General features: G+C 35.2%; 1 protein-coding gene and 1 long non-coding RNA gene across 2 annotated transcripts; both read left to right on the top strand.

The window, feature by feature from the left end:
• Positions 1 to 809: 809 nt before the first annotated feature.
• LOC124945070 (pentatricopeptide repeat-containing protein At5g65560-like) lies at positions 810 to 3,812 on the top strand. Its single transcript, XM_047485442.1, has one exon. The coding sequence runs from the start codon at positions 1,029 to 1,031 to the stop codon at positions 3,726 to 3,728; it is 2,700 nt and encodes an 899-aa protein (XP_047341398.1). The 5' UTR covers positions 810 to 1,028; the 3' UTR covers positions 3,729 to 3,812.
• Positions 3,813 to 4,262: 450 nt separating this feature from the next.
• LOC124910231 lies at positions 4,263 to 6,438 on the top strand. The gene is made up of 2 exons (XR_007096399.1): positions 4,263 to 4,519; positions 5,370 to 6,438. It is a non-coding gene; the product is annotated as an uncharacterized LOC124910231 (long non-coding RNA).
• The last annotated feature ends 12,680 nt before the right edge of the window (positions 6,439 to 19,118 follow it).

Below are 19,118 nucleotides of genomic sequence, written 5' to 3'. Positions count from 1 at the left end.
TATCCAAATTAACCACAGCTCTCGACCCGGCAATCCGGACACTTTAAAAATTAAGCATCATTATATATATATATATAGATTAGTTAGTTAAAAATTTGAACTTTTATTGTTAAAATGTCTCGTGTTCATCAAATTTGGTGTTGAATCTTAAATATGAAGTGTTGTTAGCTTAGTTGATTAAAGGGTTATACTTGTTTTGTTAGGTTGCAAGTTCGAAACCTATAAATAACATTTTTAAATTTATTTTTAACCGCTTCAAGTTTTTGGGCGGGTCAATCCAAAATCCGACCCAAATATCCATTTACTCTCACATAAATATTCAAATTAAACACAACTCTCGACCCGGCAATCCGAACACTTTAAGAATTAAACATCATTATATATATAGATATGCTTAATAGTTTCTTCTTAAGTGATTTCATATTAATCAAGAATTTTTAGATTAGATTTAGTACATGTGATTTTAAATCGACTTTCAACTTCTAGGTTAGAATTGAGCCACTGGCCTTAGATAGAGACTATTTTTCATCGAACTTTTGTAATATCAAATCGAAAATTCATTTTTTGAAACTACTTTTACATGTCATTTTCTAACTACTTTTAAATATTATTTATTTAGACATAGTTTTTAATTATTCTTAATTAATGCATATATATTATATAAGAATAAACACATTTAATGTTTTTCTTATTATTATGTTTATATATTATCATTTTGATTGTTATTATTATTAATTTAATTTATTACAAGAAAATAAAAAATAATATATTACATAATTATTTAAGTGTAACTTGGATCTGTAAATCAGACTGTGGGCTAACCTAGCGGGCTGAGGCTCATGGACTGAAGCTCTTCTCTTTCTCTCTCTCTCTTCTCTCCCAACTGTGGTCTGGCAACGACCACGTTTATTGACGATTCGACGGCGAATTTGCTGTTCTTCTGATTTGGGATTCCCCTGTATCAAATAGCATCGTCAATGGCCGACCTTCTACTCAAGAACAAATGAACTCCTCTTCGGTGTTTCGAAATGGTAAAAGCCATCAACCTCTTGCTATATATTGATCTTCATATCCGCTATCCCCTATTGGGATCTCGTAGATTTCTCAGATTTTCATCAAACTCCTACATTTCTTCCAAATTTGAATTACCCACATCCGTCGTATGTTTCCCCAACATAGTAGCTAATGTTTGTAGTTTATTGGGTCAGTTACAATGGCAAACAAATTCCGAGCTTAAGAAATTGAGCCGCCAGCTCAAACCTCACGACGTTGCTAAGATTATCGAAACCCATGACAGTTCTGAATCTGCTTTGCAGTTTTTCTTCTGGGTTTCAAGGAGACCTTTCTACAAACACAACTTGCGCAGCTGCATTTCTATGTTAAATAGGCTTATCCATGATAGGAATCTTGCTCCTGTTGATCATATTCGAATTCTGATGATAAAAGCTTGTAGAAACGAGGCTGAACTCACTAGGGTTCTCAATTACTTTACTGATATCAATAGCAAAGGTTTGGGTTATACTTTGTATAGTTACAATACACTCTTGATTCAATTGGGTAAGTTTGAAATGGTTGGAATTGCTCGTCGCGTCTATAATCAATTCTTAAGCAGTGGAATTGAACCCAGCTTATTGACTTTCAATACTATGATCAACATATTCTGTAAAGTGGGCAAGGTTAATGAAGCTAACATGATTCTCAGTAAGCTTTATCAGTATGGTTTAAATCCAGATGGATTCACATATACATCTTTTATGCTTGGGCATTGTAGAGATCTTAACTTGGATGCAGCATTTCAGGTTTATGATAAGATGATCCGTGATGGTTTCGATCCAAATTTATTCTCATATTCAATTCTTGTCAATGGACTTTGTATTGAAGGGAGGATCGACGAAGCCCTTTCCATGATCAATGAGATGATCGAGAAAAGCATCGAACCGACAGTTAACGTATATACTGTTCCTATATCGAAACTTTGTGCTGTTGAACGAATAAAAGAGGCTGCTGATCTTGTAACCAGCATGAAGAGAAGGGGCTGCAAACCGAACGTTCAGACATATACATCGATGATTAGCGGTTTATGTCGATCCAACAAACTTGAAGTTGCAATCGGGTTATACCATTGGATGGGGAAGAATGGGTTGGCTCCAAATACTGTTACTTACAACGCCATTATAAACGAATTGATCGAAAGAGGAAAGCTCGATGTCGCTCTTTGGGTTTTCGGTTGGATGGAACGACATGGCGGTTTGACGAATACCGAAACTTATAATGAAATCATTAAGGGTTTATGCGGAAACGAATTGCACTCGGCCATGCTTCTTTTTAATAGCATGTTGAATGCAGGACCGTCTCCTAATGTAGTTACCTACAACACCCTCATCAACGGATACCTGAAAAAATTCAATCTTGATAACGCATTGAGATTATTTGATTTGATGAAATCAAAATCGAAATCCAACCGATGCGAGCCCGATTTGTGTACTTACACCGATCTCATTTCCGGGCTTTGTAAAGGCGGTAAGTACGATGTAGCTACTGATCTTTTCGATGAAATGAAGGAACGGGGTTTGAAACCGAACAAATTCACTTACACTGCTCTGATCGACGGACATTGCAAAGAAGGGAAAGTAAACGTGGCTATTTTGTTGTTTGATCGAATGGAAGCCGAAGGTTTCGTTTCCGAAATTGAAACATACAACGCATTGATCAACGGTTTAGCTAGAGTCGACAGGTTTTCCGAAGCGGAGAAGCTATGTAATAAGATGGTTGAGAAAGGTATGCTTCCAAACGTCGTTACTTACACAAGTCTAATTGACGGCCTTCGTAGGAACGACGGGACCCATCTCGCGTACAAGATTTTTCGCGAAATGGGTACGAAAAATTGCTCGCCAAATTTATACACTTATAGTTCTCTTATTCACGGGTTATGTCAAGAAGGAAAACCGGAAGAGGCCGAGGAATTACTCGAAGAAATGATCCTTACAGGAAAAGGGTTGACTCCTGATGAGGTGGCGTTCACTTCATTGATAGATGGTTATGTGGTGTTGGGTAGGCTCGATCGAGCTATTTCCCTACTCGGTAGGATGAATGATATGGGTATTGAACCGAATTATCGCACGTTTATGGCAGTTATGAAAGGACAAACGGATGTGAGTTACGAAACGTTATCAACCACTCTGTTGGCCAAAATATCTGCTAGTATTCGCACTTACAAAACTTTGATTGTCGGGTTGTGTAGAGAAAACAAAGTTTATGATGCGGAAATGTTGGTTAAACAAATGGAAGAGAAAGGGTTTAGTTTCGATGAAGAGATTTGTGATGCATTAATAGGTGCTTATTGTAGGAGTTTTAAGGTTGATCATGCTTTGGAAATATACAGTTTGATGGTTGTTAAGGGGATTGAAGTTCATTTATCTGTATACAGAAAGATTATTAGTGCTCTTTGTAGAGTAAGACGAATGGAAGAAGCTGAGAATTTGTTTGAGAATTTGCTCGAGAAAGAATGGAACTTTGATGAGGTGGTTTGGACGGTTTTGATGGATGGTTTGCTTAAAGAGGGTGAAGTAAATGTTTGCATGAAATTTCTTCATATTATGGAATCGAAGAACTGCAGTGTTAGTCGTCACACTTATGTACTCTTTGCGAGAGAGCTTTCGAGGGTTGATAAGTTGGTCGATACAACTAGACTGACTGAGAAATTGCAGGCTACTATTGCATCAAGTTGATGTTTTTTATACGCTATTCGGGGGCTTGTTGCTGTTGTTGCTGTTGTACACGAGCATGCCAATGCAAGTTCGCTCGGATGGTAAGAAAATGATACTCTTTGGTTTCCTTTCGGTATCACTCTTTTATATAATCCATATCGAGATGTGTGGTTATTTGGGTTATTTGAAGGATCTGAAATCAAAATTTAAAATTTTGGTCGATGGAAAAGTATGTATTTTTGGGGATTGTTTAGGTTAAATTATTAAAACGTAGAAAAAATTAGTATTTCAGTCGATGAATTAAGTGATTTGATGGTTGAAATGATAAGTGATTTGATAAGGAGTTTTTTTAAAACCAAACCCCCAATAACCAAGATCAAGTTAAGCTCTGGAGCTGAAGTTGCGTTTGGACTAGAAAACATCAATAAATTTATTAATATATGTCTAACTAAGTTATGTTTCAGAAAATATTTCTATCTAATAAATCAATATTGATTGTTTCCATATTTTTGGGTTGATAGAAAAATATATTTGATTCTTATGTCTGCAGTTTGATGTGGTCCCTTGTCGTTGAATCCTGATGTAGAATTGCTGCAATTGACCCAACCCGGGTAGTTCAGATGTCAGGGGTGTATTATCCCAAGGTCTCAGATTCTCAATGCTGATCGAAGATTGTAGTTGGGTCATGGCATTGGGTTGTTGTGCAAGTTCGCCCGAATACGCTGGTCATACCAAAGGAAAACGGTTGCAATCGACAAAGCGTTTCTATTGGTGTATCGCCGCTGCAGTACTGAAAAAGGGGATTATTTCAGGTAAAATTCTCAGTGCCTTCTCAATAGTTCATTTTGTCAATACTTGATAACAATCTTTATATATTATGACATGATACAAAATGAGTCACATCTGTACTACCTTATTGACTTTTTACCTTGGTTACCTCTGTTATTTTCACCCAAAAAATAAAGTTAGTGATTCATGAACATAGATAATGAGTTTGCTTTACTTTTGACTTGATTTGGCATTAATTCATCTTTTATTGCATTTTCTGGCTCTTGACATAAAAAGTTAGTTACCCAATTATTATCATGTCTAATATCACTACTTTATTTAGACATCACTACTTTAGTTTTGAAAAGTGAGTTTTCTTTTTTAAACCAAACCAACCATTAGAGTACAAATGCGAGCGAAAGTCGCATCTACTGTGAAAAAACCCAAACCACTCATTAGCATACCAGGTCATGGGCATCATTTGTTATAAGTTGAAAGAATTCCAGGTTCTCGAAAGAATTTATATCATTGTGGAGCTGGTCTTCTTTAGTGTTTTTCTTTTTTAATTTACGATCTTCACTTCAACTTAAGACATTTTTAGTGGAAATTGAACCCAACATATTTGGTCTATTAGACAAGACTTAAGTCTTTTATTTTTTGCATTAATCTCATAAATAACGTGGGAAGATCTCTTCTTCGTCAAAAGTGGATTTCTAGTAAGTTGTCGCCCCAAATAATGTGAAACTCATTGATCTATATATTTACTTGTTGAAACCTACAATGAGATCCACTCTAAGTTGAATTCTCATATAATAACTTGTTGAAGCCAATATGTAACTCATATTTACATGCATTCTGTTTGTTTTGTTTTGGTGGCATTATCAGGAGGAGGAGGAGGAGGAGGAGCTTCGGCAATGGAATTCAATCAAATCAAATCGAATGCAGATGTTTAGGAATTATATAAAAGAATAAATTGAATTTTGAATAAAGAAAACAGGGGAAGATGTTGAAGATGATAAGAAACAAAGGAGAGATGACAGAATCGAAACAGTAATGGTGTAAAACCAGGCCAGGTCTGATTAGCTCTTCTTCCCAGAAAGAAAGCTAATGACAGACAGCTCTTTTGTTTTCTATGTTTTGAATATTATTATTATAATTATGATAGAAAGCCGACGCATCAACTAACCATTTATTCTTTAGAATACATTATTCCAAATGCTACTGTCCATTTTTGCTGTTTGGAGTTTATCTAACAAAGTCCTTTTGCCTTCATCGCTTTGCCCCATGGATTAGATCTCTATCTTCGACTTCTTCTTCTCGTTTTCATCTTCCTTAGACGCCGATTCTTTCATTCTAGATATTTATTCTTCTCTTTTCTCTCTGTATATATGTCTGTACTACATGCTTCAATGAATAGCCATTGATAAAGATTGAAGACCAACTTATAATGGGTAGGCATGATCATGGAGATGTTGATGACCATGATTCTATCATGGTTGTTGGTTCCTCCATAGCTCTTCTTCAAGAAAGGTTCAGGCAGTTGGAGAGAGTGAGGGAGAAGAAGAAGAGGGAGGCGAGAGAGAGGATTGGTGATTCAACTTGTAATTCTAACTCGAGAAAATCTTCTTCTTCCTCTTCTTCAACTTTGTCTCTTGGGATGATGATGAACAACACTTCACCGAGACAAAGAAAGGTGACTATGTCATATGAGCACGAATTGAATCGCGAAGAAGATGTGAAAAGGAGGCAACGGTTAACTGCCCGGTGGCTTGATTATGATTCCGCCATGGTTAACGTCTCTACTCCAAGTTCTGATCAAATCTCTGAAGTTGATACCTCACTCCATCTTTAGACATAACTTTTCTTCATAAGCTTCTTGTTCCCTTTTTTTTTTCGATTTTCTTGATTTATCTTTTTCTCTATTTTCTGTATAGTTTCTTCTCAATAAAAGAGGCTGAGGGTATGTATTTGACGTGAAATAAACCATATATATACAACATTTTGGTAAAAACAGGTTAAATTCATTTCATTCATCCTTTTAACTATGTTTAACAACAGGGTTACAAATTTGAATTTAATTAAATGATCACTCGTATTTGCGATTATAACAACAAAAACAAACATACAAAATACAACCAAACAAAGTGAATAACTAATAAAACACATGACATAATTGTAAAATACATTTGAGTCAGTCGATTCGATAAAATTATGATTGTGGCATTTATAGTTTTATACTTGTTTGAGTCTTGCATATAAAAAAATATTATGAACGCATAATGGGACCGTCTCAGTATAATTAGGAACACCATGAATTCAATTATTCTTAAGGGGACCTTCCGTCATGATTAGGTAACACCGTGATTATGTCTAGTGGGTCCGTTCAGGGCAGATTAAAAATTAGAGATGGTTGAATTTGAAAAAAAATGAGATTGGTATAAAGAAAATAAAGGAAAAATTATTGACGGTAGTGAATAAATGTGGGTTTCTGACTTTTTATTTTTTTTTTAGAATTAAATAATTAAATTAGAAATTAAATTAGAAAAGAAAAAATAAATTAGGAGATCGGGTCACCTGTCTACCGGGTTTTTAGTCCGTCCAAGTAGAATTAGGAAAGTCGAGTTTATGCATGTGTGTCCATTAGACCATAAATTTACAGTTGTTGCCCTTATGAATGGGGTAAGCCCGAGTCAGGACCAGGTCGAGTCAGGCAGTGGTCCTGGTTAAAATTATAACAGTCGCGTTTACACTTGATTTAGTCTACTTAAAAAGAAATGTTATGGACACTTTGCCAAATGTATTAAATAGAGTAAAAATCATAGTTTTAAAATACGATCGACGGTCCAATCGGTCCGACCGCGAAACGGTTGATTGAGCGGTCCGAATTTTGTCTTCAATACGGTTACCTTTCGAACCGATTAAAATCTGGTCCGACCGGACAGTTTAACCGAAAAATCAAACCGGATATTTTCGGTTCGAAAGGTTACATTATAAATGATTATTCTCTTCCTCTAGAAGCTCTACTCAACTCAGATCTATTTTGTAAGAAAGAAAGAAAAGAGAGATGAATATGGGCACAACATGCCTAAATGGCGACATCAGAGATGCTAAATGTTGGATAATCTCGTTAAGCCCAATAAATTAGGCCCTAAATAATATCAACCCAAAATTTTATCTTAGAAAATATGCTAAAGCATATTTTGAGAAAATTCTCTTATTTAACTTTATTTGATTAGATTAGATTTATTCCGTTATTTATTTTATTTTCAATTCAGTATTGTAACTATATAAATAGGCTATGTCTAAAGCTTAATAATACACAATAAAAAACTTTCTCTTTTCACTATACTTTTCTTTTCCGCAACAACAAGTGATATCAGAGTTGTACGGTATTCGATCTGTTTCAACGATTGCAAGAAAAAGAAAAAAGGTGATGAACAGAGGCTGGGAGAACGAAGTGGTGATACACTTCACGCCTCTCACGCGTACTAACTATGCGAATTGGGCGACCCTAATGAAGGTGCATCTACAAGCGCAATGCATCTTATACAAGCGCAAACACAATAGACAAAGTTTGAACCTCGCGTTTAAGGAAAAGGATGTACCCAATGATACCACTAACGGCGTGTAGTATCTGGACACCGGAGCCAGTAGTCACATGACGGGTGATAAGAAAGTGTTCACAACGTTTGACGAAACTGTAAAGGGTAAATTACAGTTCGACGACAATTATGTGGTAATATATGCGGAAAGGACATGGTGATGATTGAATGTGTCACTAGCGATCATCGGATTCTATATGATGTGTTATATATCCCAAGCCTAAAGAGTAATCTCCTCTCACTTGGTGAACTTGACAAAAATGGCTGCAAGATAATCATCGAAAATGGGGTACTTTCCATCTCTGATCACCCACGCAAAATACTCGCTCAGTTTCAACATGTAAAGTCAATTACGTGTTCGCTAAACTCGAGCGAGTATTTTGCGTAAGTGATCAAAGATGCAAAGTACCCCATTTTTTATGATGATCTTGCAGCCATTTTTGTCAAATTGACCAAGTGACAAGAGATTACTCTTTAGTCTTGAGATATAAAACACATCAGATAGAATCCAATGGTCGTTAGTGACACATTCAATCATCACTATGCCCTTTCCGCATATATTTACCACAGGATTGTCGTCGAACCGTAGTTTACTCTTTATAGTTTCGTCAAGCGTTGTGAACACCTTCTTGTTACCTGTCATGTGACTACTAGCTCTAGTGTCCAGGTACCACACGTTGTTAGTGGTATCCTTGGGTATAACCTTTTCTTTAAACGCAAGGTTTTCAAACTTCGTCTGTCGTGTTTGTGTTTTGGCTTCTCGGACACGTTCAACAATGAACCACATGATTTTTAGTGTGTCCCCTGCTTTAATGGCCATCTTTTTTATTCCAAGGGTTTGGATCAACTCTGGCGGCATTTCCTAGAGAAGTAATGACATAGCACGTCGATCTTCACGAAGACCTCCTAGACCATTTATAACGACATCCCACAAACCTTGTGTTTGCTGATGCACCTACATTAGGATCGCCCAATCTGCGTAGTTAGTACGCATAAGAGGCTTGAAGTGCATACCTCTTCGTTCTCTTAGCCTCTGTTCATCACCACTTTTCTTGTCATTACTGAATTAAATTAGATTTTATTTTGTTATTTATTTTTTTCAATTCAATATTGTAAATATAAATAGGCTTTGCCTAGAGCTTAATAATATACAATCAAAAACTTTTCTCTTATGACTACTATTTTTATTTTATACAACAACAAATGGCATATGAGTTGTATGGTGTTCGATCTGTTTCAACAATGATAGGAAAAGGAAAAAAATGTGATGAATAGAGGCTGGGAGAACGAAGGGTGATGCACTTCACGCCTCTCACGCGTACTAACTACGCAAATTGACCGATCCTAACGAATGTACATCTACAAGGGCAAGGCTTGTGGGATGACGTTGAAAATGGTCTGGGAGGTCTTCGTGAAGATCGACGGGCTATGTCGTTATTTCTTTGAGTAGTGATGCTAGAGTTGATCCAAACCCTTGGAAGAAAAAAGACGGCCAAGGAAGCATGTGACACACTAAAAATCATGCGGGTCGGAGTTGAACGTGTCTGATAAGCCAAAGCACAAACACGGCGGACAAAGTTTGAAAACCTCGCGTTTAAAGATAGAGAGGGGGTGGAGGTTTTTGGCATTCAACTTACAACGATCGTCAACAAGATCGAGGTGTTGGGCGATCTAGTGTCCGAGCACAAGGTAATGCTCAAATTCCTTCGTAGTGTGTTGTGTGCATACAAGCAGATGACGATGGTGATGGTGATTGAGTCACTCATCGATCTGAAAATGTTATACATCAAGGAACTCACTAGTCGGTTCCTAGTTGTAGAGGAGCACAGAGAACTCGATGATGTTAGATCTTATAGTGAGCAACTACTACTCAGAGAAGAGAAATGACAGTCTTGGAAACAACAATGTGAGCAAGGCAAAGGCTCATTAAATAGCGAAAATAAAAAGGTGAAAACGGTGAAAAAAAAATAAATCCCTGGTCATTAGGCCAAGGAGTGTCACAAGGCGAAGCGAGACTGGGAACAACAAGAGCAAGCGAATCTCGTAGAAGCAAACTCCGAGGCAGATGAAAGTCCGATGTTATTGATGGCACAAATCTGTACCACAACATCAGCTGACGACGATGTACAAGAAGTATTTTTAAATGAAGAAAAAGTTGTACCCAAGGATACCACTAACGGTGTGTGGTACATGGACACCGTAGCTAGTAGTCACATGACGGGTCACAAGAAGGTGTTCGCAACGCTTGACGAAACTGTAAATGGTAAAGTACGGTTCAACGAAAATTATGTGGTAAATATATGTAGAAAGGGCATGGTGATGATTGAATGTGTCACTAACGACCATCGTAATCTATCTAATGTGTTTTATATCTCAAGCCTAAAGAGTAATCTCCTCTCACTTGGTAAAATTGACGAAAATGGATGCAAGATCGTCATAAAAAATGGGATATTTGTATCTCTCATCACTCATTCAAAATACTCGTTCGGGTTCAGCGAACACGTAGTCAAATCTACACATTGAAACTGAATCTCGCAACACTAGTAAGTCTATTGGCTCAAAAGGATGATATCACATGATTGTGGCATGCACACTTCAGTCATTTGCATTTCAGTGCTCTTCGAAATTTCTCGCTCAAGGGGTTAGTGCGTGATATTCCAAAAATCGAGCACGTGGAGAATTTTTGTGATGGTTGTGCGCTCGGAAAACAACACAGGACTCCGTTTCTATAAACCACTACATATCGAGCACAACGCCCGCTATAGTTAGTTCACATCGATCTGTGTGGCCCAATCACACCAGCAACCGGAGGTGGGAAATATTATATTTTGCTTGTAGTCGAAGACTTTAGTTGATATATGTGGTTTGAGGTACTCAAAACAAATGATGAAGCGTTGTGCTACTTCAATAAGATCAAAGTGACAATAGAGGCATAATGCGAGTGCAAATTGCTCGCATTTCGATCCGATCAAGGAGGCGAGTTCAATTCTAATGCATTTGTATAATTTTGCGAGGATAACAATATTAAGCACAACACTACAACTTCCTACTCACCACAACAAAATTACGTCGTAGAGAGGCATAACTAGATAGTATTAGAGATATGACATTTTCTTATGAAGTTAATGAAAGTATCGGGTATGTTCTAGGGAGAGGCAGTAAAGAGGGTTGTATATCTCCTAACCGTGCATCGATAAGGAGTGTTGAAGGCATGACGCCTTACGAGACTTGGAACAAGAGGAAGCCTAACGTACACCATTTGAGCACTTTTGACTGCGTAGCACATGTGAAGAATCACGATCCTTGCATTCACAAGATTGTAGATCGCTCGACGCTGGGGTACTAGTGTGCTACAAAGAGGGAGCGAAAGCCTATCGGGTGTATGATCCAATAGGGAAACAATTATATGTGATTAGAGATGTTATTTTCAAAGAACATCGTGTCTAGAATTGGGAGATAACTGATAGCATGAAAATGGAAACAACACCAGCTATATTCATTATGGTCTATCCCACAAAGACTATTGTTTCGACGCCTGATCTAGTACACAGGAACTAGAGCCACAAACTCCTATGCTTAGTCTGAGGAAAAACTAGTGGGTCATATCGCCAACACATGATGATGCCCGTAACACCAACTCAAAACCTCGACATTACCGAAGGGTTGAAGACATCTATAATCCTACTGATGAGGTCGTTAATGTCGAAGTAAGTGGATTCTATTTTTTGGCGGTTGAGGTGCCTAAAAGTGTAGACACTTTCCAATGTGTTTTGGAATAGTTCCATGGAGGAAAAGATGAATTCGATTCTTGAGAACAAGACCTGAGAGCTTGTGTCACTTCCAACTGGTCATCGAGCCATTGGGCTCAAATGGGTGTTCAATGTTAAAAAAAGACCCCGACGACAATATCGTGAAGCACAAGGCAAGACTCGTCGCAAAAGGATATTTGTAGCGCCAAGGGGTGGATTTCTAGGAAACTTTTTTTCTAGTAGCAAGAATAGAAATAATACGTCTGTTACTCGCACTCACTACACAAAGCAAGTGGAAAGTATACCACATGGATATTAAGTCAGCATTCTTGAATGGTGATCACGTAGAGGAGGTCTATGTAGAACAACCACCTAGGTTCATCAATTCCAAGAATGAACGTAAAGTTCTTAAGTTGTGTAAGGAATTATATGGGCTCCGACAAACACCACAAGCATGGTACTCCAAATTGGACGTCTCCCTTACTTCACTTAGTTTCACAAGAAACCCGCTCAAGCATGTCGTCTATAGAAGAGGCGATGCTCAATCTTTCTTGTTGGTGGGTGTCAATGTGGATGACTTGATTATTACGGGAAAAAGTGTACAAAACATCATCAAGTTCAAGACACGGATGTAGGAATATTTAAAATGCAATCTCAGACTTCTAAGTTACTATTTAGGAATCGAAGTATGTCAAAACAACGGTGAAATTACATTGTGTTGAAAAGAATATGCTGCAAAGATATTGGAGAAAGTTGGCATGTATGACTGTAAGTCTGTAACTCGTGTCAATCCAATGGAGCATCGACTCCGTCTCAGCAAGAATGACGAGAGTACGATTGTGGATGTAACAAGGTATCAGAGTGTAACTGGTAGTCTTCGCTACCTAGTAAACACACGGTTTGATATTGCTCACGTAGTGGGCATAGTTAGTCGATACATGGAGGCACCAAATTCTCAACATTGGGCTACGATCAAGCAGATACTTCGATACGTACAAGGTACGCTGAGTTATGGGTGTTGTTATAAGTTAGGAGGAGGTAAAGCTACATTAGTAGGCTACAACGATAGTGATCTCACTAGTGATGTTGACGACCGCACCTCTGGGATAGTTTTCTTTATCGAAAGTAGTATTTTGACTTGGACTTTGCATAAGTAGAAGATTGTTGCTTTATCTTCATGTGATGTCGAGTACATCGCATCAATGTAGCGGCATGTCAAGGTGTCTGTCTTAGTCGTTTTATCGGCAAGCTAGTTGGGTGTAAAGAATTGAAATTCAAATTATTGGTTGACAACAAGTCATCCAATGCTCTCTACAAGAATCAAGTTCATCATGAGAGGAGTACACATTGACATGAAGTTTCGTTACATCCGATAGTGCATTAAAGCAAGCAAGATGGACATTGACCACGATGGCACTAATGGTTAGATAGTTGATATCTTAACAAAGACGTTAGGGAGAAACAAGTTCATCGAGATGCGTTTGAAGCTCGGTGTCAAGCAAGTTAAAGCGGTATAACGAGATTAAAGGGCGATTTGTTGGATAATCTCGTTAAGCCCAATAAATCATGCCCTAAATAATATCAATCTAAGGATTTTATCATAGAAAATATGCTAAAGTGTATTTTGGGATATACTTAGAACATTCCCTTATTTGACTTTATTTGATTAGATTAGATTTTATTCCATTATTTATTTCATTTTCAATTAAATATTGTAAGTATAAATAGGCTATGCCTATATCTTAATAATACACAAACATAAGCTTTTCTTTTTTACACTTTTCTTTTCTACAGCAACACCAAACCCACCGCAAGTTCAGTTATCAGTAAGAAAGAAAGAATAAAGAGACGTAAATCATTTTTTCTAATATCTATTTAGATCTACGGTTTCATAATATCTACCTTAACTCCTCTGATCTACAGTCCAAATTTATCATCCTTAACTCCTCAGATCTATAATCTCTTCCTCTCTCTATGCAGTGCGTGCTTTTTTCAGATCTATAGCTCTTCTTCAGTTGGAACTCAGGTTCTCCGTAAATTTATCATGTTTTCTATTATCCTATTAATTAGTATTTTGATACTGGTAGAGTGAGTTCTGTATGTATGATATATAATTAATAATCGGGGAAGAGAATTGTGGATGTGTTGGAATTGGGTTTAGGGTTGGAGTTAAAAGGGTAACTCATATTGGAGATGAAGAAAAGTATAAAGTAACTGTAAGTAGAGAGAGTATACGATATTGATGAGATTAGAAAGGTAATGAGTGAGAATGAAGAAGGGAATGAGTTACTAATTATGTATAACATGTATGTATTATATAATGAACCTAGTAAAATTATTGTTTTTATTTTAGACTTTCTAGAGAAAATTTTAGTCAATTTTGTTAATCAAACTAATCAAAGATTATATAAAAATAATATTTGTTTGATTTAGTATTCATCCAAATTCCAACAACACAATTAAATATTTGTTTGATTTAGCATTCTTTAGCTGTTTTTCAAATCTTTAATATTTATTAATTATTTATTGATTTGTTTGTTTGTTTAATTGTTGATAGGTGATAGTTATTAGTAATGTCTAACTCAGAAGCTGAAAACTCCAACAACACAATCAAGCGTTATTCCAAATTTTATATCCAAGTCAGATGCAGCATGGGAATATGCAATTCTACTCGAGCATATGGCAAGAGATCAATTCAATGCACATTTTGTGAAAAAGTATTTCTGGTGGAGAGATTTCTCGGTTCAAGCAACAATTAATGGGAATAAAATGAGATGTTGCGAAATACAAATAAGTTTCAAGTGAAGTACGGGAAAAACTTATAGACATAAATTCTGATAATTTCAAAAAGTTGAAAGAGAAGCCTCAAAATTTAGAGAGTTTTGATAGTGAAGAAGTTACAATGCCAATGCCATTTTCAAAGAAAAGAGGTGTTGACAAAGTTTTTCAAACATGGTGTGTCTGATTATTCTCAACCAAATATTAAAATTGCATTACAAAGTATGGAAAGATGACATGACACTGATTTAGCTTGGGCAGTGTGGTATTATGATGCTAGAATTCCATTTACTGTCTTGAACTCGCCTTATTTTCAAATAGTAATTAATAAGAGTATTGTAATGGGTCATGGATATACACATCAACATATCATTCTTTGATATTGGATTGTTGAGAGATGCCAAAAAACAATAGAGTTGATTATTGGGGATTATAGAAAAAGTTAAGGACACTTTGACATAGTTTTAAAAACCGTTCTGGTGATCAAACCGATTGTTTCGATGAATTCTGATTCGACAAGTTCAACCGGATGAACCACTGGTCGAACCGGATTTTAGGGTACTCTACACGCATGTGTCACTACTTTCTCTTTCCTCTTCTCTATACACACCTCTCATTCAACACAGACTCTACCCACCAAAACTACTTTCTAACATGTTTCACTTTTTAGATCTGTGTTTTCTAGACAAAGAGACCCAACTCTTCCATGGTGTCCTACTAGTGCTATAGGTACACTAGATTCTTTAGGTTCGTGCTATAGGTGCACTAGATTCGTTAGGTAGTCTGACATCGCTAATGTTTGCCCCTATTGCGATGGTGGATTTGTCGAGGCGGTTGACTACATACCTCCGCTGGACTCTCCTCGTCGTGTCTCCTCTACGGTATGTTTCTCGAACCTCAGGTTTCGATCGTGATCGAAGGAACCAATACAATAAATGCACGTCTTTTAATCTAGTCATTTTTTACGCAGTGTAGTTGATGGAGGCAATGAAGATGGGAAGACTGAAGGTATAAGAATTGGATAGACACCCTCAAGAAGAATTATATTGAAATTTAGGTGTTGGAGAGAGAAATGGAATATAATTGGGCTAACCTTTCCAACCGGGAATTTTGGGATATTTTTTCGTCCGAATCGTTAGGTCGAACCGGATTTTGTCCGGTTCAAAAGGTGCGCGTATTAAAGTCATAAACCAACACGATTATAAACCTGTTTTGCGGTCCGACCGCGTTTCTTAAAACTATGCACTTGTTTATCCCTAGGTTGACTTAATTATAATTTTTTACAATACTTAATAGTTAAAAGTAGTTAAAAATAAAATTGTTGATTGACCTAATACATCAAAATTACGAGGATCATATTTATACATGATGGGTTGGTCCAAAATAGTTAGGAACATTGCTTTTGAGACATGGTTAAAGTTAGGAAGATGTGTTTATGCCTCAGCTGAGTTATAAATAGGGTTTGAGTTGGATAACATGAGATATTCATATTTGTTTGATCGTAAGTTTGGTCTGATTTATTTATAAGTGGAAAAATAGATGGGTCCATGAGTTATTTGTGTTGGATATTCTATATGATCCTATTTAGACCTAAGGCTCTAGTGTTGAAAATGATGGGTTAAAGTACAACTAAAAGAATATTAAATGGGAAGAATGTCAATTTTATTTACAAAGTTGGATGAAGGTGTCAAATTTATTATTAAAGTTGTAAAATTTTATCTATGTATATAAAGTTGACAAAAAATGTTAAATTTATTCTTCTTAACAGAATTATTTAACGCCGTTAAATTTTTAGGGACATGGCAATACCATGTCATATTCACTTATTTTTTATAACTCAAATTTATCATTTCAAACGTACTCATAAAATAAAACTAAATAAAAAATTTAACCCTCTTCAAGCTCTTTATTCTTTCACCGTGCACGGCAGTTCTAAAACCAAATGGACGTGTTCCTGTGCAAGCTTCACCTTTCGACCAGGTTACCGCTTTTATTCTCCATTCTCTCATATCCTCTCAATCTCACAGCCAACATATGTATATTTTGTACCGCCTCCAACTATGGACATATCGATCTCAACTATGGACATTGTCGGTTATCTACCGGAACGATCTTAGATTACTTACAGATCTTGCATTCTTTAATATTAACTCCAATCGTTTCTACGACACTGTTCCACACACGGTTCAAGAATATGAAGCTTTTGTTTGAACTGGATCTGAGTAATAACCATTTCGCCGGCAAATTCCCTCGAGTAGTTCTCCGGTTACCAGCTCTAAAGTTTGTGGATTTCTGGTTCATTGGATTCGAAGGTAGTGCTCCACGGGAGTTATTTAACAAGGATTTGGTCGATATTTTCATCCATCACAATACGTTACAGTTCGAATTGCTTGATAATTTCGCTAACTCGTCGGTTTCGTTATCGTTTTGCTGATAATAAATTTAGTGATGTCTTCTGACTATTATAAGCAATATGTCTAATTTGAATAAGATTATTTTCATAAACAAGGCTAAGATTTTGTATACCATGGGAAATTGAGTTTTTGAAGAATTTGACTGTGTTTGATGTGAGCTAATGGGTCCATTGCCGAAGACAGTCGGTGAGATGGTAAGCTTGGAGCAAATTAATTAAGATGGATCTAGCTTAATTTGATCTGAATAATGAAGTTAGTTAAAGTTTAATTAGTTGTTAGCTAATTTTTAACTTATTTTGTTCAATTTTGATGATAACCAGAAGTAGTGCTGGAGAAATAAGAGTTTTGTAAAATTTGGAAGAGAGATTTTTGAGATTTAGGAGAGGGAAATGTTTGAAATGATAAATTGAGTTATAAAAATAATCACATAAAAAAATAAGTGAATATCACATAGCAATGGCATGTAACGTGGAAAGAATAAATTTGACACTTTTTGTCAAGTTTATATACATAGATAAAAATTTACAACTTTAACAATAAATTTGACATATTTGTCCAATCTCATAAATAAAATTGACAATCTTCCCAATATAAAATTTATTGGAGTTCTAGACCTAAGACCTAGTTTGAGGTTTTGGATTTTATTAGTTTTCCAAAAATTCTTTTTATTCAAATTAATAAAAACAAATGTTTTTAAATATTTAAGACTAAATTATTCTTATATATTATTTTTTTCACTCTAAATTGTCACAGCACAGTCATTTTATTAGACAAAATCGATCGAATTAACAAAACTGTTAATCCGCTAATCAAACAAATAGGTTAAGAAAATTAAATAAGATGATATGAAGAGTCTCTAACTAAAAAAATTAAGTTAAAAGAGATAAAATAAAAAAAAAATTATTATTATTTTTAACTTATTAGTCTACATATTTATTAAATTAATTTTTAAATAATTTTTTATTTTTATTAAAATATATTTTATACTATTTTTTCATATTTATTATATATACTATTATTTTAACTCTTTTTCTTAATTTAAATTTTATTAATCTTAATAAATAATTATATATATATATATCAATAATTATATTTTTATTAATTATTTTATAATATATACTTATATATTAAAATTTAAAATTATTGTCCCCTTATTTTTCTATTTAAAAATTTCAAATAATTATTAAAAAATTAATTTGTAGAGTTTCTTTATGCATATTCATTATTTATATAATTAATTTTCTTTTATTTTTATATATTTTATATATTATGTATTAACGATAACAATGATTAAATATATATATATATATCAAATTTTAAATTAAATTCAACAATTACAAGTAATTTAATGATTAAAGTGTTCACATTTTAAAATTTTAGTTATTAAAGTGTTCACATTTTAAAATTGAGATAGTGGTTGAAATTAAGAGAGTGTGGGTATTATAAAGATTAAAATGACAATGATTGTGATATATGTGAGTGCAAATTGAGAGAATATTCAAATTGAGAGTGGATGCATCCTTAATGATGTATGTGAATTTGAATTTGAGGAATTAAGAAGGATGTTAATAATATATCCTTGAAGGATAATATAGGATAATATATGATAGTTTATGTGAGTTCAAATTTAAGGAAATTAATAATGTGATACTTGAAAGGAAAATTTGCTTATTAGGTATGATAAATAACTTTTGGAATTGCCTTCTTTTAAATATGATTATTCGTGAATTAAATACATTTTTTAATAAGTCTTTTTATGCATATTTTACCCATGTGTAAATAATTTGAAAATGTTAATTAAAATATTAGATGAGGAAATGTCAAGGTCTTTTCATGCATATTTTACACATGTGTAAATAATTTGAAAATGTTAATAGAATATTAGAAGAGGAAATGTCAAGAACTTATGGCATCTCCAACTGCCACAAAACCCATTATATGCATGCCTTTTCTCCTTCAACCGTCCGGCAAAAAAATGCATTATACGATTCAATTAGTGCCTCAGATGGAAGAATAATAAGTTTCCGGTGTTGGGATAAGCTATTGTCGGCTTGGCATAATCTATTCTAAACTATCTCTTCAAGAATTGCACACGGTGGT

The sequence above is a fragment of the Impatiens glandulifera genome, chromosome 7 (assembly GCF_907164915.1).
Source record: "Impatiens glandulifera chromosome 7, dImpGla2.1, whole genome shotgun sequence".
Classification (NCBI taxonomy): Eukaryota; Viridiplantae; Streptophyta; class Magnoliopsida; order Ericales; family Balsaminaceae; genus Impatiens; species Impatiens glandulifera.
The sequence above is the reverse complement of the archived record's forward strand: the minus strand, read 5'-3'. Positions and strand labels throughout refer to the sequence as shown.

What these genes read in the sequence shown, in the direction of transcription:
- LOC124945070 (XM_047485442.1), top strand. Translation starts at nt 1,029, where the DNA reads ATGGTAAAAGCCATCAACCTCTTGCTATATATTGATCTTCATATCCGC.